Source organism: Dinoponera quadriceps, unplaced genomic scaffold, assembly GCF_001313825.1.
Source record: "Dinoponera quadriceps isolate SergipeBrazil2010 unplaced genomic scaffold, ASM131382v1 scaffold405, whole genome shotgun sequence".
Lineage (NCBI taxonomy): Eukaryota > Metazoa > Arthropoda > Insecta > Hymenoptera > Formicidae > Dinoponera > Dinoponera quadriceps.
Genome location: NW_014554754.1, coordinates 2,735,770 through 2,761,925, shown reverse-complemented (window position 1 = coordinate 2,761,925; position 26,156 = coordinate 2,735,770). Strand labels below are relative to the sequence as shown.

General features: G+C 38.9%; 5 protein-coding genes across 9 annotated transcripts; 4 read left to right on the top strand and 1 right to left on the bottom strand.

Moving 5' to 3' along the window:
- The first annotated feature begins 13 nt into the window (after positions 1-13).
- LOC106741308 (RNMT-activating mini protein-like) lies at positions 14-931 on the top strand. Of its 2 annotated transcripts, XM_014613129.1 has the most exons (3): positions 14-151; positions 223-295; positions 475-931. In XM_014613129.1, the coding sequence occupies exon 3, from the start codon at positions 493-495 to the stop codon at positions 787-789; it is 297 nt and encodes a 98-aa protein (XP_014468615.1). In that variant the 5' UTR covers positions 14-151; positions 223-295; positions 475-492; the 3' UTR covers positions 790-931. The 2 variants fall into 2 exon arrangements, with proteins under 2 accessions (XP_014468615.1, XP_014468614.1); XM_014613128.1 differs by having other exon boundaries at positions 72-295.
- Positions 932-3,326: 2,395 nt separating this feature from the next.
- On the top strand, positions 3,327-4,651 carry LOC106741435 (transmembrane and coiled-coil domain-containing protein 1). Of its 2 annotated transcripts, none has more exons than XM_014613470.1 (4): positions 3,327-3,408; positions 3,959-4,036; positions 4,117-4,436; positions 4,537-4,651. In XM_014613470.1, exons 1-4 carry the CDS (start codon positions 3,402-3,404, stop codon positions 4,627-4,629), a joined length of 498 nt encoding a protein of 165 aa, XP_014468956.1. In that variant the 5' UTR covers positions 3,327-3,401; the 3' UTR covers positions 4,630-4,651. The 2 variants fall into 2 exon arrangements, with proteins under 2 accessions (XP_014468956.1, XP_014468955.1); XM_014613469.1 differs by lacking the exon at positions 3,327-3,408 and adding an exon at positions 3,416-3,767.
- Positions 4,652-5,327: 676 nt separating this feature from the next.
- Positions 5,328-22,497, bottom strand: LOC106741434 (serine/threonine-protein phosphatase 1 regulatory subunit 10). Of its 3 annotated transcripts, XM_014613466.1 has the most exons (10): positions 22,420-22,497; positions 22,106-22,302; positions 20,805-20,870; positions 19,688-19,872; positions 17,081-18,942; positions 10,141-10,367; positions 9,740-9,878; positions 9,126-9,449; positions 8,425-8,584; positions 5,328-7,892 (listed from the first exon to the last, which is right to left on the bottom strand). In XM_014613466.1, the coding sequence occupies exons 3-10, from the start codon at positions 20,805-20,807 to the stop codon at positions 7,070-7,072; spliced, it is 3,723 nt and encodes a 1,240-aa protein (XP_014468952.1). In that variant the 5' UTR covers positions 20,808-20,870; positions 22,106-22,302; positions 22,420-22,497; the 3' UTR covers positions 5,328-7,069. The 3 variants fall into 3 exon arrangements, with proteins under 3 accessions (XP_014468952.1, XP_014468954.1, XP_014468953.1); XM_014613468.1 differs by lacking the exons at positions 22,106-22,302; positions 22,420-22,497 and adding an exon at positions 21,609-22,078; XM_014613467.1 differs by lacking the exons at positions 22,106-22,302; positions 22,420-22,497 and adding an exon at positions 21,213-21,465.
- A 597-nt stretch (positions 22,498-23,094) lies between these two features.
- LOC106741405 (28S ribosomal protein S18b, mitochondrial) lies at positions 23,095-24,458 on the top strand. The gene is made up of 6 exons (XM_014613403.1): positions 23,095-23,118; positions 23,521-23,597; positions 23,664-23,826; positions 23,901-23,998; positions 24,071-24,198; positions 24,306-24,458. The coding sequence occupies exons 2-6, from the start codon at positions 23,535-23,537 to the stop codon at positions 24,436-24,438; spliced, it is 585 nt and encodes a 194-aa protein (XP_014468889.1). The 5' UTR covers positions 23,095-23,118; positions 23,521-23,534; the 3' UTR covers positions 24,439-24,458.
- On the top strand, positions 24,454-26,037 carry LOC106741404 (pyridine nucleotide-disulfide oxidoreductase domain-containing protein 1). The gene has a single exon (XM_014613402.1). It carries the CDS (start codon positions 24,480-24,482, stop codon positions 25,932-25,934), a length of 1,455 nt encoding a protein of 484 aa, XP_014468888.1. The 5' UTR covers positions 24,454-24,479; the 3' UTR covers positions 25,935-26,037.
- Positions 26,038-26,156: the final 119 nt, after the last annotated feature.

Below are 26,156 nucleotides of genomic sequence, written 5' to 3'. Positions count from 1 at the left end.
GATTGGTGTCTGATTTCCATCCATTGGAAATGTACCAATCAGAACGCGGTATTTCCATCCAGCAAATCCAGCATGAACAAACATTGTGTGCTATCGCCTTTACAGCATGGCCACTTTCAAGCTTCTCTCTGAATATGATTGAACGCCACTGGTCAGTAATTCTGTGAAGAGAATAACCAATATTTCGTGTGTCGTGTGTGTGAAATATTATATATTTTACAGATATAATTTCTTATAAAAGCATCAGAGTAAGAGAATTAATCATTGAAGAAGATTCTACAATACACGTTTAACTGTAAGTTATTGTGACACTTTTTTTATGCATCATTTATATTAGTTCTATATAATATATACATTATAAAATAGTAATATACGTTATATATATAAACATACTTTAAAAAATTGCTATAATTGTAAGTGGTGATTTATTACATCGTATAATCATAAATATGATAAATCCTATGTCAATTTCAGATTTAATAATATTACATTATGGGGGATACTACCTTAACCAGCGAACAGAAGGAATTCTTAGCAGAATGCGAAGAAGAATATAAAGATCGCTATACGGAGAAGGATAGCAGTTTCATGGAGATGAAGGACCAAGTACCCAAGAAACCACCGATTGTGGATCCTTGGTATAATAAACCGCGTAGAGCTTATGACTGGACGCGTCAAAATCAAAATAGACGTAATCATCATTGGGATCGTCGAAATAATGAGAGGAATGAAAGATGGGATCGTCATGCTGGCAAACATCACACACATCATCGACAAAGAATATATTAGTGCGTAGTGACTATGAATACAAGTGTATAACCGTTCTGCGACCAAGTGTACGATATTCGTTAACAAACACGTAAAAAATTAAAAATTTTCTCTTTAAAACGTTTATATCATATTTTCGAATAAATTAATTTTTCGCTCTGAATATTCAACTGTGAGACGAAGAACTTGGAAATTGAGCAATTGCCATTTTTTGTTTAACTAGAAATATCTTGACGAAAATTAACGACAACATTAATATAGCTAATGTGGTTAAAAACTAGAGATTTCAAGTTTTAAAGTGCTTTATGAACGGTCTCGATAGCATCATTATTGTAAAAGTTACAGCTTGTTGAATTTCGCCTGTTTTATTACGATGCAAAGTACGTCTGACCAGTCCTTGAGTCATATTACTTGAGAAATACAAGTACGTCTGACTCCACCATTTAGTCATATCACGACCTCATTTTTTTTTTTATTGAAAGTAAATGGCGTACAAAAGGTATGTACATGGTCTAGGATCTAATCACGACCTTATTTTTTTTTTATTGCAAGTAAAGGGTGTACAAAAAGGAGTACAAGGTCTAGGAACTTAGTCTATCCGACCCGCATCACGACTTCAGTCGCTCGTTAAGTACTACATGGGCTGAAAAGTCCCGGGATTTTTCAGTAGGTGGCGTCATTAGAAAATGAACATGATTTATTTCGAGAAGTTCATCTGTCACTAGTTTATGTGTGAAGTTTCATGACATTTCGTTCATTCGTTTACAAGCTACAGTCGTTTAAGTGTCGCTACCTTCGCCTTCGTAAAAAAAATGGAAAAACAGGAATATCGCATATTGATCAAACATTGTTTTTTGATGGGAAAAACTCCTGAACATTCAATGAAATGGTTGAAGAAATGTTATCCCACATCTGCTCCTTCGAGAACAACAGTTTATCGATGGTTAAGTGAATTTAAAATGGGTCGTACAAGCACCGAAGACGCACCTCGCTCTGGAAGACCAAAAGAGGCTACGAATGCGGAAATCGTAAAGCAAGTGCATCGAATCGTTTTGAGTGATCGTACAGTGAAGTTGCGCGAGTTAGCTGAGGCCGTTGGTATCTCAAAAGAACGGGTGGGATACATTTTGCACGATGTTTTGGATATGAAAAAGCTATTTGCGCGATGGGTGCCGCGTTTGCTGACCGCCGACCAAAAACAGCAGCGCGTTGATGATTCAACGGCCGGTTTGGCGTTGTTGCAGCGTAATCGAGCGGACTTTTTTCGACGTTTTGTGACGATGGATGAAACGTGGATTCATTACCATACGCCTGAGTCCAATAGGCAGTCTGCAGAGCGGCTGAAAAGCTACGAAAGCCCACCAAAGCGGCCAAAAGACCAACGCTCGGCCGGGAAGGTTTTGGCCTCCGTTTTTTGGGATGCACATGGCATAATCTTCATCGATTACCTGCAGAAGGGAAGAACAGTTACGGGAGAGTATTATGCAGCGTTATTGGACAAACTGAACGACGGAATAAAGAAAAAACGGCGTCATATGGCGAAGAAAACAGTTCTGTACCATCACGATAACGCACCATCACACACGTCCTTGAAAGCGATGGCCAAATTGGACCAATTACGATTCGAATTGGTTGCTCACCCGCCGTATTCTCCAGATTTGGCCCCCAGCGACTATTATCTGTTCCCAAACCTCAAGCGGTGGCTCCAGGGAAAGAGATTCATATCGAATGAGGAAGCCATCGCAGAAACCGAGGCGTATTTCGAAGGCTTGGACATTTCGTACTACAGAAAGGGCATCGAAATGTTGGAAAATCGCTATACCAAGTGTATCGCACTCGAAGGCAACTATGTTGAGGAATAAATATAACTTTGCCCAAAAAACAACGCTTGTTTTCATTAAAAATCCCAGGACTTTTCAGCCCATGTAGTATAGTGGCGACTCGTAGCGGAGATTTTGGAACTAAATTTCAGAAATAACGAATCTAATAATTCTGTACCCGCTGAAACCCAGGTATTTCTAACATTAAAAGTAACGAGTTTACAGGATTATTAGACCCGGTATTTCTGAAATTTAGTTCCAGAATCTCCGCTACGAATCGCCACTATACTTAACAAGCAACTGAGGTCGTGATATGACTAAATAATGGAGTCAGACGTATTTTGCATCGTAATAAAACATAGGCGAAATGTAACTTTCGCAATAATGATGCTATCGAGATCGTTCAAAAGGCATTTTAAAGCTTGAAGCAAGAACAATCATACCATTGGACTGATCTGATAAAAGTATTTTATTATAACATTTTCCCTTCCTCTTAAGTTTCTTTGATAATAATTTTGCACCAAGTATTTTACAACCAAACTTCTTGGGATTGTTTTTGGAATTCGTCAGGTTTACGCGTATTTAACATGCAAAAATGCGATATAATTTATATAAAAAATTCTAATTTTTCAGTCTTAATTTTCTTGTATCAAAACGTGTGCAACTAATATATTGCTCTATTACTTACCTTTATGCCTACACCTTGTTATTATTACCGTATTTCTAGTATGCCACTAGATTTCACCAGATCCAGCCCCGAGTGCTGCCGGCTTTGGATAATCTTTCTGTCTATCGAAAGAAGCAGTCCGTTTGATGCTTAGTAAGCTTCGTACTATTTTTTATACTTGAATTGATAACGTCATTACGCAGCTGAAAGTGCTTTCAAACATCTGATAAACCCTACGCGGAGCGACACGTGCGTAGTGCCGTCGTAGTGTCTATAATTTGTTATACACTGTGTTCCGCATAGCGAAGTATTTCGATAAAACGACAGTCATACTTGATTAATTTTTTATCATGTTCACTTATGTCTATTGGAAAGCAAAATTGATGCGGACTAATTTGTAAGAAATTAAATTATATATAAAGATAAGAACACAAGACTTATTCTTGCAAATATGTGGGCGGATACTATCCTAATTGTATTTATCAGCATATGTACAGCATTGTTAGGTGAAGGTAAAGCAACAGCCTATTTCAATAAATATATTGTTAAAAGGTTAAATGGTTAGGAGGGTTTATATATGTAATTATATATTTATTTTAACTTATTTAACTTATTTTTATATACATTAAGTATTTTTGTACATTTACATTGAAAATATAGATTTTGTTGGCGTTTTAACATAATTTACTTTATATGATATTAGGACTGACATGGCTAATGGTATATAGAACTGAAAAATATCAAAAGTTGAAAGCTGAAGTAGAAAAGCAGAGTAAGAAGTGTAAGTTTGGAATATATTACTGTTATCATAAGATAGTATATGTATGAAACTTATCTATATAAATTATCTTTATTTGTTAGTGGAAAAGAGGAAGGAAGCTCATGGTGATTCTCTGGATAAGCAACAAAAGAAGAAGATAGAACGTGAAGAGGAAAGATTAAAAAATAATAATCGAGATTTGTCTCTCGTGAAAATGAAATCAATGTTTGCGATTGGATTCGCCTTCACAGCGCTCTTAAGTATGTTCAACAATATATTTGATGGGCGAGTTGTTGCTAGATTGCCATTTGTTCCAATTAGCTGGATACAAGGCTTATCGCATAGAAATCTCTCGGGCGATGATTATACAGAATGCTCATTTATATTTTTGTACATATTGTGCACCATGAGTATCAGACAAGTAAGTTTATTAAATATTAATATATTGCTTCGAATTTATTGAAATATGTGTGTAAAAGTGTGTGTAAAATATTAATTGTATGCTTATGGTTCTTCGTTAGAACATCCAGAAGATGCTTGGGTTTGCACCATCCAGGACTGCGAGCAAACAAAGTGGAAGTATCTTTGGACCTCCTCCTCAGCAATTTAAATAAATTCAGATTCGCAGAATTCCAACTGGTGTTTACAGAGATTTTTGCACACCTCATTCTTAATTCTGAACGCTTATTAGCTACCGATCATCTCTTATTTTATATCCTACGTTAAAATGTTTAAAGAAACACATTTAAACAGAGTTCTTAGGTTTTTTTTATCGTCTTCCATCTCTAAATAATATACGAAATACAAATCGAGTATCGGTATTAACACTTTGCGTTATTCGTAAAAACGCACGTTAAGTAAAATTGTTTCGTTTTATTTGTTAAATATTTTTTTAACTAACATATTTAATAATTAGAAATCATATAATAAGAGAAGATAGTCTAATAAAAATTAAAAACATGAGCTTGAATAATATCGCTTGAATGTGAAATCTCGAGTATATATATATATATATATATATATATATATATGTGTGTGTATGTAATATACCAAATTTCCATCTACAGCACCGTAGTTCATTATATAATAAAGGATACAGTAATTTGCGAGAAATTAGTGGGCAATTTTAAAAAATAGAGTTCTTACTTGTGTATTTTCATAAAGCAGCGCTTATACAACAATCGATGTTATATACAAACGTAACGATTAACCATATACAAAAGAGCGCAACCATTTATCCTGTATGGTAAAAAATTTTTAGATACATTTATATGTATATATTTATAATACTATATACTACATATTATATATATATATATATGCGTGTTGTGTATGTGTGTGTGTGTGCAATGTGTTGAGTATGTATGTATATATACTATATATTTATGCTACACTAGTAACAGTCTGATTTGTGAAGAACTCGTTACACAATTTTTATACATTGTTGAAAATCCATTTGAATAATGTCAGATCGATCGGTTATGATTTTTCCTTCTACTTGTGAATGATGCACGTATGATTCCACCGTGATGTTACCGTTGTAAGTTTCTATCACCTTCGTTACATATTAACAGAACTTAAACTTAAGCCAACCTGCCTCTATCAGAATTACTGATTTATATATATTACGCAATCGTGATATTTACAAGGATTTTACAAGTGGAAATTATTACGACAAAAAGTGTAACGCTTGCCGCGTTACAACTTTTGGTGTCTCATTGCGCGTATCGCTATTGAATATCATTACAATAATAATCGATCCCTATTCCCAGAATTCTATTGCTTTTTCTGCGCGAAAGAAACGCGATATTATATAATGCAATTTGAAATACGTAAAATTCAAATATAATGCGCGTGCGTGTGCGTGTGTGTGTCAGTCAGATAATCCACTTAGAATATAGTAACGGGATCGTTAAGAACTTTTTTTTTCGGCTATATAATTTCGTGTGTGTATTAATTCCGAGGCAGTTATACAACCGTAATTTTTTCGGCAGTGACCACACTTATGCAGGAAGTAAACAACGCAGGAAATAAAATGCGAGAGCGTGACGATCTTCTGTTCTGCGGCGACGCAATTTCGAGTGTGGCGAGTAGTCGAAGATAAAAATAAACGAAAGGTAGAATTTTTTAAACATTTAATTCCCCGCATTGTTCGCAAGGACACTCTTCTGCTGTCCAGCAGCCGACGAATCTCACATGATCACGTAATATTCTTTCTCTCTTCTTTCTCTTTTTCTCTCTTCGTTACGCATTCATACTTGATGACATAGAATGTCGCGACAAGTATAAAACACCCTGCGCGCGCACGCACTCATTCACGCTAAGAAAATGCAACTCTATTTACAAGAACTCCCCGTGTTCTTGCCGATTTTGTTCAATAAACACCGGGGAAGAATCTTTCTACTTACTTTACATACCGTACAATGAGACTTACACGCTAAAACAATTGCACATCGAGATTTATTATAAGGAATAACTTAGGTACACGAATCAGTCCGTCTCGCCGTCTCCGAGGGACGAGGCCGAATTATCGTATCGTAATAGCGACCGCGATTACAATGATATATTATCCCATAGAACCTTGTAGAACGTCTAAAGGAGACCACAAGTTCCCATAGAAACATAATTACATAGAATATGGCGTGTTCCCGGAAATCCCCTGTGTACCATGGCCTTCCGTATGTTTCACGTCGGTTTCAGCGACTCTCTACGGATATCTTCTCTCGAGATGAAACGACTGCTCGCGTCGCCGTCTCGTGAGGAGATTTTGTACGATATTATGCGTCATCATTCACTATACCCTCCCGCGAAGACCCCGAATTCCGGGTCTTACATGACGGGTGGTCTTCTGACGACATGGCCGAGTCGCTCGTGCACTGTGCTGTCTCTACACCGTTGAATTTCAACGGTTTCCGAAATCTCCACCGCGAGGATCGACGCCTCTTCATCGTCGACAGGACGACGACACGTGACGGCGGGTTAGATCCTTGCACAGTTACGCGTTACGTCATTTCGAAACAGGACGCAGTCGCCTGGATCCTCGTCTCCTACGCCTTAGAACGGCGGGCAATTCACGCCTGGGTGGAGGTACTGGCACTTCTCGCCCACCCGGCAGTAACCGTTCTTGGAAAATTGCCGGCACACCGGCGGCTGCTTGCCGCTCCCTCGCCAGCCGCCACCACCGCCGCCTCTCCAACCACCCCTACCGGGCCCACCGCCGCGATACCATCCGGGAGCGCCCCGGCCACGGTTGTGCATGGGTACTCCCCTAGGCCCTGGGAAATTCGGCCCGGGTGGGTACATCGGCCCGGGTGGTCCCTGGAAATTGTTCGGATTCATATTGTTGAAACCACCCATGTCATCCGGGCCCATCATGTAGCCCTCTTGCTGCTGATTGTACATAGGCGGTGGACCCATCATGCCAGGTGGGACCATCGGTCCACCCTCCATCCCTTGAGCGAAACCGGCCGACATGTTCGCCATGGGATTCATACTGACGTCGGGCACCACGACCTTGCCGTCTCCCGTTCTCCAGCCGCCACCGCCGGCCGGCATCGGTCCCGTCATGTCTTGGCCCATGGGACCCATGTGCGTAGGAGTCATCATCTGTTGCGGCATCTGCGGCATGGGGCCCATCGTCGGCTGCGGTCCCATAGATGTCATCATCGGCTGCTGGTTGTGAGGGAATGTCGGGTAATGGAACGTCGTGACTGCCGGCGGTTGGGGCGTCAGCTGCGGCTTCGGCTCGGGCCACGGTACCGACGTGAAGTCCTTCTCGCTCTCCTTATTACCCGTGAGGTCATCCAACGGTATCACCTTCGGGTCGGTCACCACGTGGTGCCGCTCTTCGTCCGGCTCGGCGGCGGAATCCGGAATCCTGCGGGAATTCAAGAACGGTCGGGAATTAGAAGGCCATCTTCGTGACTCCCGAAGTGTCCCCCCCCCCCCCCCCCCGGTCGGTACGGCAAATTGTACAGTCGGTAGATGAAAATTTGCGACGCGCTTTCTTCTTCGATGAATCTCGCAACGCACCAGCCCTCGTGGCCAATAGGGAAATCTGTTCGCTGAGAATTCGCTAGGAAAGGAATTCTCCTGCTGGGCGCGGGACGCGTTGCGAAACTCATTGGAGAAAATCGCAACTTTTGATCTGCTGACTGTACCGACACCGAGACTCGCTTCAGTAAAATCAAACACGAATTAGAATTAGGTAGAAATAAAACGAGGTAGAATTAACTTCAAGTGTCGATCGAGACGCAAAGGCAACGTAATTCGATAAAGAAGATGTGCATCTGCTCAACTCCAGCGAATAACGCGAAACAAATACATATAGAAGGATTCTTATTGTCGCAGAATGTACTCAAAATGTTGGCGAAATTATGAAGTCGTTTCGGTAAACGTGTGATACGTACATGCTTCGGTTAAAGTAAAGCGCTTGGAGAATGCCTTTCTCGCGGGCGTACTGGATGTCCTTCTCCCTGCTGTCCTTCCCAGGCTCTACTAACGGAGGAGGAAGATCGATAGGAATTAGAGGCTTCCACCTTGTTCTTTCCTCCATTAAATCTTCGTTATCTAATAAAAAGAAAGCCACTGTTAGTTTTATAAATTGTATGTGTGTGTGTGTGTGTTTTAATAAATAAATGTAAGTAATTAAACGCAACCGAAGTTAATAATTGCACCATACATTTATAAAGTAATATATTTAATAATTCCTCATGATATTATTATAAGGATAATAATATCATGAAGAATTATTAAATATATTATATTGTGGTCTCCGTCACACTGATCTAAAAGAGACTCTTGTAACAATTCTCTTGCCATTTAGAACAGATGTTTAAGTTAAATATGTATTTTAAAAGTGCAACTCCATTATTTCGTTCTTGTTATTTCGAAATATTATATAAATCTGCGCCGACAGGCTGCAGGACAATGGCAGAGAATGTGTGTTCTATCGTCTCTAGCTCCTTGATACAAAGAATGAGTATACAAGAGTCGACATAAGTGTGTACTCTGCTGTATTCCTTTTTGTCCACGTAAGTGATCCTTTGTCCGATTCATGATGCACATATGGGTATATGTAAAATTCAAGTGTCAATTAAATAGTACGTACTTAATTTTCTGGCCATCTGGAATGCTTCCCTCTCGTTCTGCTTCTCCATCTGCTTCATGTCGGTAAACGTTTTCGTCACATTGACTCTCTCCGTTTCATCTAACTCGAAGTAACGTATCGATTCCAGATCCGTCTTCCATTTTAGGACTTTCTTAGGTCCTTTGCGTTTCTGAAGTAATAAAACACTTCTAAGCCCGTCTACGTATCGTATTTCGGAGTAAGAACTAACATTGTCCCTCTTCGACGAATCCGAGACTACCGAAGATGCATCTTCTGGCGACTCGGAATCCTTCGTATCTTCCACATCTTCTTCGGGCGTCGGTGCTGAAGAGAAAAATAAATGAGTATTATAGTAAATAAAATAAACGTATGATATTACATAGTCACGGCACAAACGTCTCAAAGATGTTTTGGAGAGACGTCCTTCGAACGACTGTGAAAAGTCCCGCTTGTTTTAGACTCTTTTAGATGTCTTAAAAATATTTCTGAGACGTTTGTACTACCTGTATATATATGATCGTCTCTGTGCACAATATGTATATTTTTAAGAGAAGTGTTTTCAAAAAATCAAAATGTTTTTCACGCTTAACTGACGTTTAAATTAATACACTTACTGTTACTTCCGTCGTCGTCGTCTCGATTGTCCTTGTCATCATCCATCGCCAGATCTCTATCCTTTTTCAAATCTTCCTCGCTACTCTCCTTTTCCCTTTGTTCCTTGTCCTCTTCTATTTCCAAAGTATCTTGATAAAACTATAAAAGAGAAGAATTCATTTCTCATATTTGTTATTAATAGCAATTCTCATATTTCCACGAATACTAAGAGACATAAAAATTAACGTGAAGTGCATTCTGCTTTGATAAGATCTTAAACTCGAATTCATAACTAAATAATAATGTTGCAAGAGTTTCGATAAATAATGTGATTCTCTCAAACGGATACACTTGTCGATCGACTTGAAATCGCGTTTTCTTCTTTAACAAATAATACACGCATCGCGGAAATGTATCTTACCTTGAAATTCGGTTTAAGAGCAACCGGCGACTTATCTTCTGGATTCGAGGGCGAAGCAGGTGGTGGTGTGCTCTCGCGATTTTCGGCAGTAATGGTTTCCTGCTTCTTAGGTTCCGAGGAACCGTCCTTCGATATGGAAACTCTGCGCTTGCGTTTCCTTTGTTCCTTGCTCTTCGTAGATGCCGTGAGAGCGTCCATGAACATATCGCTCTCTTGCAGCACCATCGCTGGAAACAGCAAGCAATTGAGGAATTGAAATTATTATTGTACTATGTCCTATTATGAGCAAATGATAAAATATGTCAATATTGGGAGATCCCTATACTCAGGATTGAGAAATAACGCGTCGCTTGTTATGCTTATAATTTTAATAATAATTTGTAACTGTTATATAATAATAATGAATATAATAATTATTTTACACACAAATGATAGACCAAATAAAAGTGATGATATATTAATAACGTTATCATTATGAGAGAAGAATCATTATTACGTAATCACGCCTGCTGAGGACGCATGTAGAATGGGCAATAGCGAATTAGAAAAAATTTTTTTAATTTGACGGAAATAAAGTAACGGAAATTGTAACAATGTGTTACTTCTTGTGTAACGATAACGGTAAAAAGTTGTTTTTAAAAACTAACTTTCCCAATCCTGTTAATATTACACGAATTTAAAAGAAGAAAATACGAAAAGACTTAATATATAAAACTAAAGATCCAGTTGGCTCTGGGAAATAATTCTGAAAAACAAGAGATGCTTGGTTATTATAAAAGTTGGCAATATTCTTCCCCGAATTTTGACACAACGTAGTCACGAAGTTATCACGATTCGTTGGCTGTTTGGTATATACCTAGAAAATATTAAGATTCGTCGTAAAGTCGAAAATATAAATTGCACAATAATTCGATCGCTTCCGTTTTCCAATAGCTGCACGGAAGCTTCGCATCACATCAGAGGACAACGATAATTTGTCTGTTGTGATAAAATCAGCGTTATTTGTTTCAATACATCCTGCAAGAAAAAAATATTGATCAATTCCAAACAACTTCCCGTATTTTGTATTCTGCATTCGTCCTAAAACAGCTAAAAATAATTAAACTATGATTCAGCAGGTAACGACAACGTTATTATTTCAAAGTTTCCAATAACATATGTGATAAACTATGTGAAGAAATGATATAAGCGTCACACAAATACGGACGTTTTGAAAAATAATAATTTAATATATATATATATATATTTACCATCTATCATTTTAGACATTTAGTATAGTTTTATATTAAAAACTGCTAACTGTGTATTGTGTATATCACTAAACTTCTACTTTTTATATAATAGATTATTTATTAGAAATCTACATGCTTTTTTAAATGGTAATTAAACAACTTCAGAATACCTAATGAAAAGAGATGAATATAAGCATCATTTCAGATTTTAAATTTTGCCTTTGTAAACTTTTATTATACTTCAAATCTATAGTATGCGATTATTTTTATAATGATAATAGATATGATAATGTAACTGTAGAATAAAAACGGGCAATAAAGTGGGCAAATAAATATGTAATATTATGCAAATCAACACCTCTGACATATATAATTAATCAATTATATTCTATAACGTTATAAAAAATTGTATAAATTATATATATTATAATCATATTTGCGTCATTTGCATTCATTAATATTACGACATATTAAAAAGAGATATTTAAAACAAATTAATATTCTAAGAAAGATATACATTCGTTTAAATCATTATAATTATGTCGCCAAATGTCTTTAAATGCAAAAAAATATTAGGTATTATTTACAAAATGATTGTTTTTATTACAAATAAAATAATTTCTATATTTATTCGTATAAATAAATATATATGTTCTATACACTAAATAATCATCATTATTATCACTGACACACATACACACACATACACACGCACAGCTGTATAAATTATTATTGCAAATTAAATAATTGAAATAAAATCATATATTGAGGATAATAATGTAAAAAAATGCATAACAAAAAAATATTAAAATAATTGTTTACTCAACAACTACATATACTACAGATTAAAAAATTAATTTAGACGCTAACTTTTAATTTTTTAAATTGATTTTTAACGTTACTTTTATATATTGTAGAGATATTTTATGTGCGGAAAGAAACATCTCAATACCGTAATTTACATATGTGATAAAAATAACTGACATAATTTCTCCTACAGTCATATAATTTAACGAACAAACAATTGCAAAAATTTGATTTGACTGAATCATAATAATGTGATATATGCGTCAATGGAACAAACTTATGGATAATTCATGTACATAAATTTTCTTGAACACATAAAATCGTTGTTCCATTCTACACAAATAACACGTAAACGATTTTAATCAAGGAAGAGTATACGGGTTGCATTATACGATTCGTTTTATTTCCACTGAGAAATTGATCTATAGTAAAAAAAATATGACATTCATTTGCTTCCTAGATTCCTCACTTCTGTTCTTGTAGAGTACGTTTTCAGTTTTAACACCTTCCATTATCTTGTGTTATTTATCAGCAATTATGCGATGATGTGCTATAAGATAATATTTATAATCTCGCAAGTGTCTTACGAGTTAAAATTCAAAACAGCGGTCTCGTCGATAACAAACATATTTATAAACGTTATTACTTCATACATATATACACCTCTTTTATGTACTGCATACAAATTATTGCATACATTTGCCTAAATATAATAACATTTATATCTCTGTAATACCTACATTTTTCAATTTTAAATATATCGATTGCATCGATATATTCGGATTTTCGACTACGATTTGTATTTCTATCATTTCATATGAATTTTCTGTACGATAAATAATCAATATAATAAATAAACTGTATAATAAAAAATGAATAAACCGATAACAAGAAATAACTAAGATAAACTTTTCTTTAATCTCTCGTTTAAGAAAGCTGACCTAACGCGTGTATCTGAAACGAGACCGCTGCTAAATTACTATTTACACGCTCCCGCGTTTTTTATTGATTCCAACAGATCCTTAGTATAAAATTTGCAAAATCGGGGATAGGAACTTAGTTTTATTACTCTTTAAATTGATAAGAGAATTGTATCAAGCAAAATATATTTATACTTTTATAAAACTTTACTCTCGTGATTTTCCCAAAGACATAATCAATATAGCGGGATTCTTTTCCTTTTTTTTTCCTTTAATATCCGGGGAAGACGCGAAAGAATATTCTTCTTACAGGCACACGCAAGAGAACACAATCTAATGTTAAACAAATAAATAAATGTTATAGATAGGATCAGCAATGGATGTCTTTTTCATATAGATATCTATATAAATACAGAATATCTCTTCTTACACACACATCGATCGTATCGTAAACTTTCGCATCCTTGCACGCGGCCCAGGGACCGTGTGGTAATAATTACACATAATGTACAATCATTCACATAAAATAAATGATCGCGTGCAAGCAAATAGAATGTTCCTCTTGACTTTGACAGCGTGCATGGCGCGGACGCCCCCGTCAGAAAGAGAAGTGTCAAGTCCACGAGGTTGCGCGAGACCGATGCGCGCCGAACGGTTAGTACGCGCCGATAGCGCGCGGGACGTAAACTGAGGTGGCACACGGCCGACGGGCCACGTGCGTCGCCATAAAACGGTTGCAAAAACATCGACCTCCGCGCGAGGATACACGTGAGAGCGCGTGGTAACGCGCATCTCTCGATTCGAATTCTGTCTCTTCGCCGGCGGATTAATCGGCGGCCGGCCCATTCCGAGCGCAAAGTCGGACGCGAGGAGAAGCGATCGTCGTCACTGTCATTTCGTCCTCGTCGTCGTCGTCGGTGCACAATCGGTGTCGTGTTTTTGTCCCCACGCTCCGTATTTTATCCGTATTCTATTTTCGTCCCGGCACGCGCGCGTCCGAACTTCGACTTCTCAATATCGCCCGCGAGATTTCTACATTTTCCGAGGTCGCGCGCGAGGTCACGGATCAGTGCGTCGTCGCCTCGAAATTCGTCGCGAGAACGTGCGTCATTCGACGTCAATCCGAGCGGAGCGCGTTCCAAAAGGGAAAAATATCGATTATCTCAAGCGAGACGTTCAAGCAAGACAATTCGGCAAGCAAGACACCTCCTATCAAAAAAAAAAATACCACGTCGCCGAAGCGGCGAATTCGATCGTCAAGGAAGTAAGATTCGAGATAATCGGTCTCGCGCACGAGCTTTGCGATATTGCGGAAAATTATGTCGAGAATCCATCACGTTCTCGAGCTCGACAAATTTTGGAGCGCGATCTCTCCGCTCCCTCCGATCACTGTCCCATCGTCTTTAGTTTCAATTAAGACGCGATCATTGGAAGCGAGGAAGTAGTCTCTTCGGCGGGTCGGTTGTGAACACGTCGGTTACAAGCTGTAAAGGGGGTTTGCTGGTCCTTAAAGGCCTTCCTGCTTGAGGACGTCGGCGTGCAGCTTCAGAATTCGTACACTTTCAGTGGTACTTTCAATCCACGGGGTCCACGTGTCATTCAGTGAAAAATCGTAGTGTTGCTTCTCTACGCACGATATATACCCTAACTTTTTGCGAATCTCTTCTTTCACTCAACCATTTGTGCTTTTCTTTGCGCTCCCCCTCCCCCCCTCACTCTCTCTCTCTCTCTCTCTCTCNCTCTCTCTCTCTCTCTCTCTCTCTCTCTCTCTCTCTCTCTTCCTCTCTATTAAAGGTGTCACTTGCCCCACGCAAATTTCAATGCTCTCTGATATATGCGTAAACATATCACAAAAGACGCGACAATGAGAATCGCATTTTGTTCGTCGACATGTCTCGAACGGCATGTTCATGTTTCAATGGCAACAAATCTGCAAAAATGTCTCTGTTATGTAAGTAAAGAAAAAAATGATAAGCCTGCTGTCCTCGTTAAAACCTCGTTAAAACCTCGTTATTCACTTTGAAGGACGCGAATTTCAAGAATGCCAGTAAAACTACAATTTCTTTTCTTATCGGTTACTTTTTGTACTCTGCATTTACGTTAGAAAAAAAAAAGAACAATTACCGAGAGGATGGAAATCTGGATGGGCCTACGATACACGATTATTTTTGCTTCGTCTTAAAAGCATTTTGTAGCGAGCAAGAAGTATGTAGTATAGCAGAAACCCAAGAGTTAAATATTCCAGATTTCTGATAAAATTTATTTAAAATGTTTAAGTAGGGTGTACATGTATAAAGGGAAGAAATATTGGACAGACAAGACTTTGTGTTTTTTTGTTGCCTTACCTAGTTAGAGATTAGAATTATCCCTGTGTGATGGCTCGATATCGATGCGTCACCCTCTCACACCGACGAGTGCGCCGGCGAGGACACTTCTGACACGAATGTTTCAACGAGAAAAATCTACCGGTCTTATTTTCTCCCGGATCGCGTATGTATGTATGTATACATGTATGTATACACGTATATGACTCTCTCACTCTCTCTCTCTCTCTCTCTTTCTTTCTCTCATCGTGGCACAAAATTAGAAGAATCGCGCACGAACACGGGCATTATAAATGAATATACTTTGTCGAAGATTACCTGCTGAATCTTCTTAATATATGAAAAACGCTCGTAGCGGAGTGTTCCGATCCGATAATGTTCTTTGCTCTTCGTTCTTCATTAATGAGATGTGCTAATTTTCGACGATCCGCGTGAAATCCGTTAATTCTCCCATGCAGCAACGATCGTTACATCGGCTTATTATATCTTCTACAAGACACTAATAATAACTTTTTGGGGAAAGTAGAGAGGGTATAACTATTAAAGGGTATTATGCTAGGGAGATCTGGAAGAAATAATAAGTTAAAGAGATCACAGACAAAATAAGGGCCCGACGTGGGGCCGTAATACCAAAAGTGATGAATAAAGACTGTCGACAATATTCGCAATATGTAAAAACATCGCACAATAAATACTGGATCTGCTTGCGCTTCTCCTGGTAACCATCCATCTGCAAACTCAATATTACAGAGTTAGTAATGGTATATATGCAATGCAGCATGCTAATGTACAAAGCTAAGCAGTCATTATCTTTTGGCATCATTGATAGAACTTAGATCTTGTACAATGCGTATGTTGAAAGGTAATGATGATAAAACAGAAAAATAATATTATTTCTGATTACAAAAATTGATCAAAGAAAGTATCATATCATGTATCACACAAATATTATAATAAAAACAATGTAACAATCTTTAAGGTGATATAAATGTTATGAAAAAATTTGCAAATTCCAATTTAGATATGTGTAATTAATATATTATAAATTATTCAAAATTATACTTTATAATAAAAATAAAAATTGCATATAAGTGATACGATATAAGTGCGATAATAAATGTACTATAAAAATGAATTAATTAGATAATTGCAAAGATAATTTAGCACTTAAGACAAAATAAAATTTTTATGTAAATTCAACATTCGTATTTATAACAAAGCAATAAATTATATATTATGTGCTACCTTTACACAATGTATCCTTTTTTTTTAAGTAATACTGCTGTGAAATCTATTATTTTGTATTTACTAAAATTATTTGCTCTTTTTGTACAAACATGTATAATCTTTTTTAATAAATATCTTCAAAGAGATATTTGCAAATCGTTATCTGTACTATTCTGGTCAAGTTCCATACTGAACACAAAATTTGACGCAAGCCTCTATTATGTTTTTAATTACCCAAATTTTCTCCGGTTTAAAAATCTCTGGAATTCATAGACTGCTTGATCCATGAACATTAGCAATATGTTTATTTTTAGATTAAAACAAAAGTAATATTATCTATAGTCTGTAAGAATACTTTATACATAGAATAGTATAGTATATAGAAACATTAAGAACAAGATTTTATGTGATAGGATACCAATATACTTACGTTTTGGTTTTGGTGGTATCAGCTTGATCCCGCCTTTCTTCTCCTCCGCCGGTGACGTTGGCGAATCCAGCGACAGCTTCGCGCGCTTCTCTACCAGCGGGACGGCATCTCTTATCGGCGATGGCCTCTTCAAAACGGGCAATTTTTGCGGTATGATTTTCTTGTCAACGACAGGATTCGGCTTCTTCGACCTCGGGGGCGGTGGCTTTACCTCTTCTTCCAGACCCGTGGATCGGAATTTCGAATTGAACGTCTTCACAGTTTTCGGCCGGGTCGAGTCCTGATTATTCTTTCTAACTTCAATGGACATCGATATGACCTTCTTCTCGGGCACCGTGACGATCTTCTTCGAAGAGTCCGTCGCCTTCTCTTTATTCTCCTTCGAGCCATCCCGCGAATCAGTCGAAGACTTCCTCCCGTTCGTGTCGCTCGACCTCTCGTCCTCCGATCGTTTCTTCGGTATCTTGCCAAATTTGGAGCTCAGCGCCTGACCCTGTACTTTCTCCAAGGTCGCCTTGTCCTTCTCCGCCTGATCCTTCTTCAGCTTCTCCTTCTCCCGTTCTTTATCCCGCTCAGATTTATTCTTGCTCGAACTGTGTTTACTGGACGAGCTGGAGTGATGCTTGTCTTTGTCCTTGGAAGACCTGTCCTTGCTGGAGCTGGAGCTTTTCGAGCTGCTACTACTGGAACCGGAGCGATGACTGCTGGACTTGTGAGAGCTGGTGCGATGGGTACCGGAACTCGAGCTGTGCTTAGAAGAACTCTTGGACGATGAGCCATGATGATGACTACTACTTTTTTTGTCAGAGCTGCCGCCGGACTTCTTCTCGTCCTTTTTATGAGAGTCTCTATTCTCCTTATCACTAGACTTACTGCTATCACTATTAACAATGTCCTTAGAGTCCTTATTGTCCTTAACACTATCGGCATCGTGATTGTCCTTAGAACTAACTACAGTCGGTTTCACTTCACTGGAAATGTGTTCCGAATTGTCAGACTGTCTCGTCTCTGCCGCGTCCTCCTGACCACTAGTACTACTAGCACTGTCACTTTGCTGCGTTTTCTCCTCGAGTTCCTCCGCTTCCTCTTTCTTCGCCTCCTGCTTCGCGGAAATCGCGGCCACGTCCGTGATATTTCCGTTAACCTCTATAGCAGTACTAGACGTGTTTAGAACGCTGTTTATATTCGCGGGATCTGTCTCTACTTTCGCGAGGACCTGATTACCATCGCGAATGGTGATCTTGTAGACCGGGACCGACGACTGCGAAGATACAACAACAATTTGCTTTTTGCTCTGTTGCGTCGCCTGTTGCTGTATCTGCGCTTGTTGGCTCTTCCCGACGACTTGTACTTGCACTGTTTGCGGCTGTAGCCTCTCCTGTTGCTGCTGTTCCTGATCTTGTTGGGTTTGGTGTACCGTGGTACTTCCGGCGGACTGTTGCGCAAGCTTCAGGTCCTGCACGTGGACGGTCGCGTTCTCGACAGCGTCCGACGCGTTTTGCTGATCGCCGGAATAATGCTGCTGTTGCGATGTAGGAGCGGTGTGTCCTCCTCCAGCTGCACTCGCCTGCACCGGCACCGTCATTATTTGAGCCGGTACAGAGTTCGGCGCCGCCTCGCCCTTCACGATCTTCAGCCATTGCTCCACAAGTCGACTGGCCAATATTCGTACTCCTTGATGACTACCCTCTTTCGACAAACCTTTGATCAACTTCGGACAGTTATTGCTCTTCAGCCGTTCAATGTCCACTGGGCAGAGTAAAAGGAGTTCCAGCAATTCCTGGATGAGGGCCCAGTTTTTGGCAAGAATGCCGTCCGTTAGCCACGTGTGAATCAGATTCCACCCTCCGGCGGTCATAAATCTGCATAGTTGAAAATTATAATCAAATGTAAAATATTGGATTATATACTTTATTGTATATAAATATTATGTATATGTACTGTATTTCCTATCATTCTATTTTCTATTCTAGATCTTGTGGTAATGTGCCACAGCGAGGACTTAATATTATACTACAATGTAGCAATGAAAAACAGCTGTATCACGATTGAGTTTCAAAGTCACCTTCATGTGTAGAAACACAAGAATTATTTTTAGATATTAAAACTGATATTAACAATGAGGAAATTATATACTTTTATATCTGTGTACTTCTACACTTATCTTGAAGATTTCATTTTTTTTTTTCATACAAATTTGATAAATTATATTTGTCTGAGAAATCACAAGTTTCTTTTTTTCTTTTAATTAGCTTATATATTAAGAGTCATATTAAAAGTTTGTATAATAGAAGTGTAAGACTCGTATCAGTAAAAACGGCCCATTGATAAGGGCCGTCTAATGGTTCTAAGCCTTCTTTTATTTTCTCTAGCATGCTTTGTTTCTTTCACACAAATATACAAGAAAATACATATACTTGTGCATTTTTACATGCTAAGTGACAAATTTGTGTAAGCTTCAGAATGACAAGAATATTAGGGAAGACTAGTTGGGTTTTTGAAATTTTGGGGAAAATTGAAATTTTTTGGTAAAACTATCTTTATCATTAAGCCAATCAAGATGATACATATTGATATTTATTCATTAAATTTAAACAAAACACTTACTGGCTGAGCAAATCCGTATTTGTGGTCTTTAATATTTGTATATAAATGCATTTTGAAACAAGTTTCTTGGAAAACTTTGTCATTAGATTAGCTAACCGATGAACTTCTTCTTTACTTTTTATCCCTCCTGTTGGACCCAATAAAACACTGAGACATCTCAGTAAGGATAAAGGATCTATGCGTGGCTGAAAAGATACATGAAAAGACACTCTTAATATAATCACTATATAGAAACAAAGTATATGTTTTTCTTGCAACTTTAGAATTCAATTAAAAAAAAATTACTAATAAAGGAATATAAATAATGAATAGACAAATATTTTGCTATATTTTATATAATTACACTAGAGATAGTATAGCTCATAAGAACCAACTAATTCTAAAGTTAGCAAACATACTTTGTTTATATGGTGATTATAATTATAATTACAACAATTATATGGCACATTTCAAATATCACTCAACCATTTATATGGTTTGACACATTTCCAATTTTATGTAATTTTCCACAAATATTATATAATATTAGATTATCGAAATATTATATTTGAAATATTCAAGTATGACGACTAGACAATTGATATTAACATTAATATAAAAAAGATATCATATATTCTTTCTCAACTTTCAAAGCTGAAATATGGGTAGAATGCTGAAAAGGACAAGTTCTTGCTATTGGATTAAAAAAAAATGCATTTTCATAAACTCAAGTAAAATCAAACTTTTTCTATACATGTTTAAGATTACTCTTTGTGTAAGATTATTCCTTTGAGTATTAATAGAATATTCTATTAAATTATCTTAATCATTATATGCCGAATTATGGCATTCATCGAAATTTCAAAAATTCGTAGAAATTTCAATAAAAAACGAATTCATGGAACCGACATCGCGCGCATTCCCGTCTCGCGTGCGATAACGGTGAGTCGAGCGCTCGGAGAACGTGTGTTAGAAATTACAACTTTCGCAACAGCAAAAAATAGAGCACGAGGTCAAAGGAGATGCAAAGGTTATTGATCTCTGGCTACCGCCAAATACTCAGATGGCGCCGCGGCTTGTGTGGCTCACGTATAGGGAAGCGGCCACGCTTTAACGATAAATCAGTCATGTTACTCACCATTTTGTTGATATCGACGATGTTTCAGCACATTCTCTGTACCAGACATAAAATCACCGCGCGTATCTGGAAAAAAACATGAAATATTTGACAATTACGTAGCGCGTCATGCACGGACTTCACGACCGATGCGCATTCAACGCCATATTGCCGAACGGATATCTAACGGTCGGGCACACCGAGAGAGCGAGATCGACGACGACGACAAGAGAGCGGACGCTCGTTTCTCCCCCTGAAATCCCAATTCTGCGTCCTTTGTTCGCGCGCGTTCAATTCGCAATTCTACGATCCTCGACGAGATCAAGCCCTGCTCTGATCCGCGCCCGGGTCTCGCGAGTCTAAAACGCGCAATAGCGGAGGCCCGAACAAACGGCCCGATTATACCTCCGCGAAGGAATTTTCGCATACCTAGCCTGTCTTATGTGGACTATAATTACGCAAATAATCATTCTGTTTGTAATACGAGCGACGCTCGGGGCGGAAGGTCGGGACGGGCCGCGCTCGCCAGGCCGTGCTCGAAAGCGTGCGAGGACGGAAATTCCTCGGTTACGACGAACGATACGGCTCTCCTCACTCGTCAGACTAGCGGAGTCGGAGACACGGCGACCACCGCGCAACGACCGCGCGCACACCTCGTCCGTCCGCCTCGCACCGTCAACCAATCGGAACTACGAACGCCGCTCGACGCAAGCCAATAACGGTCGCGTACCCCACCCGCCCTCGTCTTCCGTAGTGTGACGTAGCTCCGTTCTATTTGCGTACAATGTCGCGAAACTTGCGTTTCACCTACTGCATATATCGTACCTTCGAACCAACACTTTTGTCCCCTATTCTTTTTTTTCTTTTTTTTCGTTTTTTTTTTCAGCACTTTTTCCGATCAAAACTCGCCTCGACAAACTCGACAGAACTCTCTTCTCTTGACATCCGATTGGCACTTTATGATCTCGATTTCCCCTTTCGCTCTCATCATCGCCGCGAACCTCGGCCATGCGAGATCGTTAATTCACATCAATATCAAGTTACGTCACTAAACCTCAAAGTTATCCAGCCGGATACCCCGAGCGTACACGCCCACCCCTCGGGGCGTCAGCAGCTCGAAAGCACGGATGCCCCTTTATTGGTAGTACTTTCTAAGAAATGGAAGTCGGGATTTCCTCGATTCTCGGTAGCGACAGCATCCGGACTATCAACCGACCTCGTTACTCTCGTCGAGAACTCGCGATTCTTTCTCTCTTTTTTTCTCTCTCTCTCTCTCTCTCTCTCGTATTTTTTGTTTGTTGGAAAATAGGAAATCCACTCACATCTGATAAAAATTAAATCCTTTTTATGGAAAACAAATGTTCACTGTGTGTGGTGCATAAGAAACGGAACATTTCCTATACATGACAACGACGTGGCCCTACGACTCGTTCGTTCGATGAATTCTGCCGCTGCGCATCGATAAACGCTACGAGAGTCCCTTTAGCAATCCGTTCTTATTTCGTCGTAGATTTGCCATCTGCAATGAAATGTTGTTTAGGAACGATCGCCACTACTGCCGGGCTCGTTCTCTCCTAGTAGTTCGCTCTATCCTTGTACGAATTTATCCTCTTAACTTGTACGAGACAATGCTTACCCTAACTGCGTAAAATCTGCTCCACGTATGAACCGGAAGTGGAGAACATGGTGTATCGTGCTCACTGCGAGAGTCAAATGCGACACCAATTCCTCGTATTAAAACCTGCGCCACATGATACGCTTTCTCGTGTTGGTTCGCGCATGTGATGCGTGTATCGCAAAAATTACTAGAAATCCCCTATTAATTTTCTCAAGATTCTAATGATAAATAATAACTGTTTCAGTTTTGTAGTTTACAGAACGAGCAGGTGAGCCAGCAGAAAAAATTTCCAGTACTGCTCAATTTTAAATTATTGAACAGAATATACTCGTCTCGTTTTAACTCATTGCACCAGTTCAGCAGTGCTGCTATAAAGAACAGACCATATGAAGCTACGTTAACGTCCTCCCTCCTCTTCTTTCATAAAAATATATTTTTCTCTTTGTTCTTTGATAAAAATATGTAATTTTGCTCGAATAAATTTAATATTATATTACACTTTATATTACTCATATATTATAACGTTAAATAAATATAATTTAGATGATTTTTTGACTTTATGACGTAGACGAAACATTTAGGTTGCGTTCTGAGATTTACTGTCGGTACTAAAAATCTATATTTTGTGTCACGTATATATTATAGATTTTCATTACTGTCAGTGAATTTCGGAACGCAGCCTTTTATACGTATCGAGTCAATAATATTATTTTCAATGTAAGTGAAATAAGATAATTAAATTCAAAAAATACAGCAAACGTCTTTTTTTATTTGATAAGTTTGTTATCATATGTTATAACACAATACGTTTATGTTTAATAATCACGTGAAATATTTAGGTTTTTGCATGATTCGACTGTGACTAATGCATTAGTCAAATGCCACACACTTTGCTCATGAGTAACATAATTATGCCATAAAAAATATATACCAGTTCCTCTCGCGTGAATAATACCTACTCCATAATTCAAATTCACGAACTATTTAATTTTTATCATATCGTTACCATTAAAGATTTGAGGTTATTTAATCCGTATATGATCGGGCATGGTCGTACATGTATTTGTAGAAAACAGTACGTAATTATATATCGCTCGAGTTGACAATTTGTTTTCGCAGTTATTTTACCAAACATGTCTATCCTAAATACGCTGCATCGAGTGGGAATGTTAGAACGAGCGAGTTTATTTCACAAAGTAAGCAAGCAAAATAGTAGGTAGTAAGATGTAAAACAATCTTTCCTAGGAATAAATTATTTGCAGCTCAATGTAGCAAGATCCATTACATGTTCACTCGCACGTCTTTCGGAAAATTCTAAAGAGCAGAATATTTCGGAGGAAGGTACAAATGCGTTAAACACCAAACTCATAATTACACGCAAGCAGGTTTCAGTCGAGACCAGCATCAAGTACATGATAAGTGATGGTGAGTGATTGTTGATGCATGCTTTAACATTTTGACACGATTATTTTGTAAATACAATTGTTCACAAAATCTAGCTTACAAGCAGACTTACGGAAACAATCCAGTGTGGAAATTATATAGAAGAAATCATAAAGGAGCACTTCCTCCTAAGAAGACACGAGAAATGTGTATAGTAAGTGTGCAAATTTATGTAATATATGTTATATTTGATACAATGTATCTAATAACATTCTGTAAAATTTAGAGAGGTAATGTCATCTGTGGAAATCCCTGTCCCCTATGTAGAGACGAGTATCTTGTCCTCGATTATAAAAACATCAAATTACTGGAACAGTTTATTAATGCATATAATGGAGATACTATAAGTTACACGTAAGTATGACACGTAAATTTTATCATTTTGATAGTTTCGTATCGATACTGTAAATACATGGACTTTGATATAGATCTACGTATAATTTATTTAAATATATCCGTAGCAAGACAGGTATTTGCCAAAAAAAGTACAAGGATCTTTTAGTTGAGTTAGCTAGAGCTAAGGATTACGGTACTATCACATTTGATGTTCCTATAAGACAGTACGATTATTCTGAATGGCAACCAAAGCATTAAGCTCTAACAATTAACGCCATTACTTTTCCCCTCCTTCAATCATGGATGTAACTGAGAGCCGTGTGGAAAAAATGGAATGCACATACGCTGTGGTGGGAGGCGGAATCGCCGGAGTATCGTGCGCCGAAGGATTGAGCTTCCTTGATCCAGAGGAGAGCATAATTTTGATCACCGCCAGCCCTTTGGTGAAAGCTGTGACGAATGTAGTGCCGCTCGGCAAAACGTTGATGCATTTCGACGTGGAGGAAAAAAGCGTCGTAACTTTGGCTGATGAGCACAAGATGTTGCGAGTTATCCAGGATACCGTGGTGAAGATCGACACGGTCGAGAAGCTAATGGAGACTCGCAACGGGAAGATCGTAAGTTTCAAAATGCTGTGCCTCTGTACCGGCGCGAGGCCCAAATTGATAGCGGAGAGGAACGACTTCGTCGTAGGTATTCGCGATACCGAGTCCGTACTGCAATTCTCCCGCAAACTGAGAAATGCCAGAAGAGCCGTCGTAGTTGGTAACGGGGGAATCGCTACCGAGATCGTGCACGAGGTGAAAGGCGTCGAGATGGTCTGGGTGATCAAGGACAAACACATTTCCGCGACGTTCGTCGATCCCGGGGCCGCCGAATTCTTCTTGAGCGGGATATCCCGGTCCGATAAATCGGAGGACCTCAGCACGGATGCGCAACCGACCAAGAGAATGAGGTACGTAGTGTCGGACAGCACACCGATTGAGAACGGAGCCGCACTCGGTCCAGATTGGCACAGCAGCTTCGACATGAGCGGCGGTGCGCTTCTCCAGTCCACAAACGTGCACGTTGAGTACGAATGCGAAGTGTCAAGGCTACTTAGCCCCGACGAACGGAATGAACCCGATTCCAAGGAAGAATGGCCGATCTACGCACAACTGACGAATGGCAAGATCGTCGGCTGCGATCTTATTATCTCGGCGACGGGTGTCGTTCCAAATTCCGACATATGCGGCTTGGAAAATCTCGAGAGGGCCGAGGACGCTGGATTGTCGGTGGATTGGAAGCTGGAGACTTCGCAGAGGGATGTCTATGCCGCTGGAGACGTGTGTACCGCGGATTGGCCGAAAGCGAGACACTGGTTTCAGATGCGACTGTGGACGCAGGCACACCAGATGGGTCGTTACGCCGCAAAGTCGATGGTTTCGCGCTCAAAGGGTGAAGATTTCCTGCAGGACTTCTGCTTCGAACTCTTCACCCACGTGACCAAATTCTTCAACTACAAGGTTGTCCTGCTCGGTCTGTACAACGGGCAGACCCTGGGAAAAAATTACGAGATACTCCTGCGAATCACCAAAGAACAAGAGTATGTTAAAATCGTTCTACAGGACGGCAAGATGCAGGGCGCAGTGCTCATCGGAGAAACGAACTTGGAGGAGATGTGCGAGAATCTGATACTTAATCAGCTGGACCTGAGTGTGTACGGAGAGGATCTCTTGAATCCTGACATCGATATTGAAGATTATTTCGATTAACGAAATATTCGTTATTTCTCTTTTCGTTAATGTGCATCCATTTTTTCTCTGTAAATCCCGCAGTACTGAATGTGTACAATAAAATTTCACTTAGTGCTGTGCATTATCAGCTTGGGTTATTTGGCCTACAAAGATTTATTGTCACTTATGGCACAATATAGATACAAATAACTTTACAAATCCTCATAGTCCTTAGTTTCACAGTCTTGTAAATGTAAATTT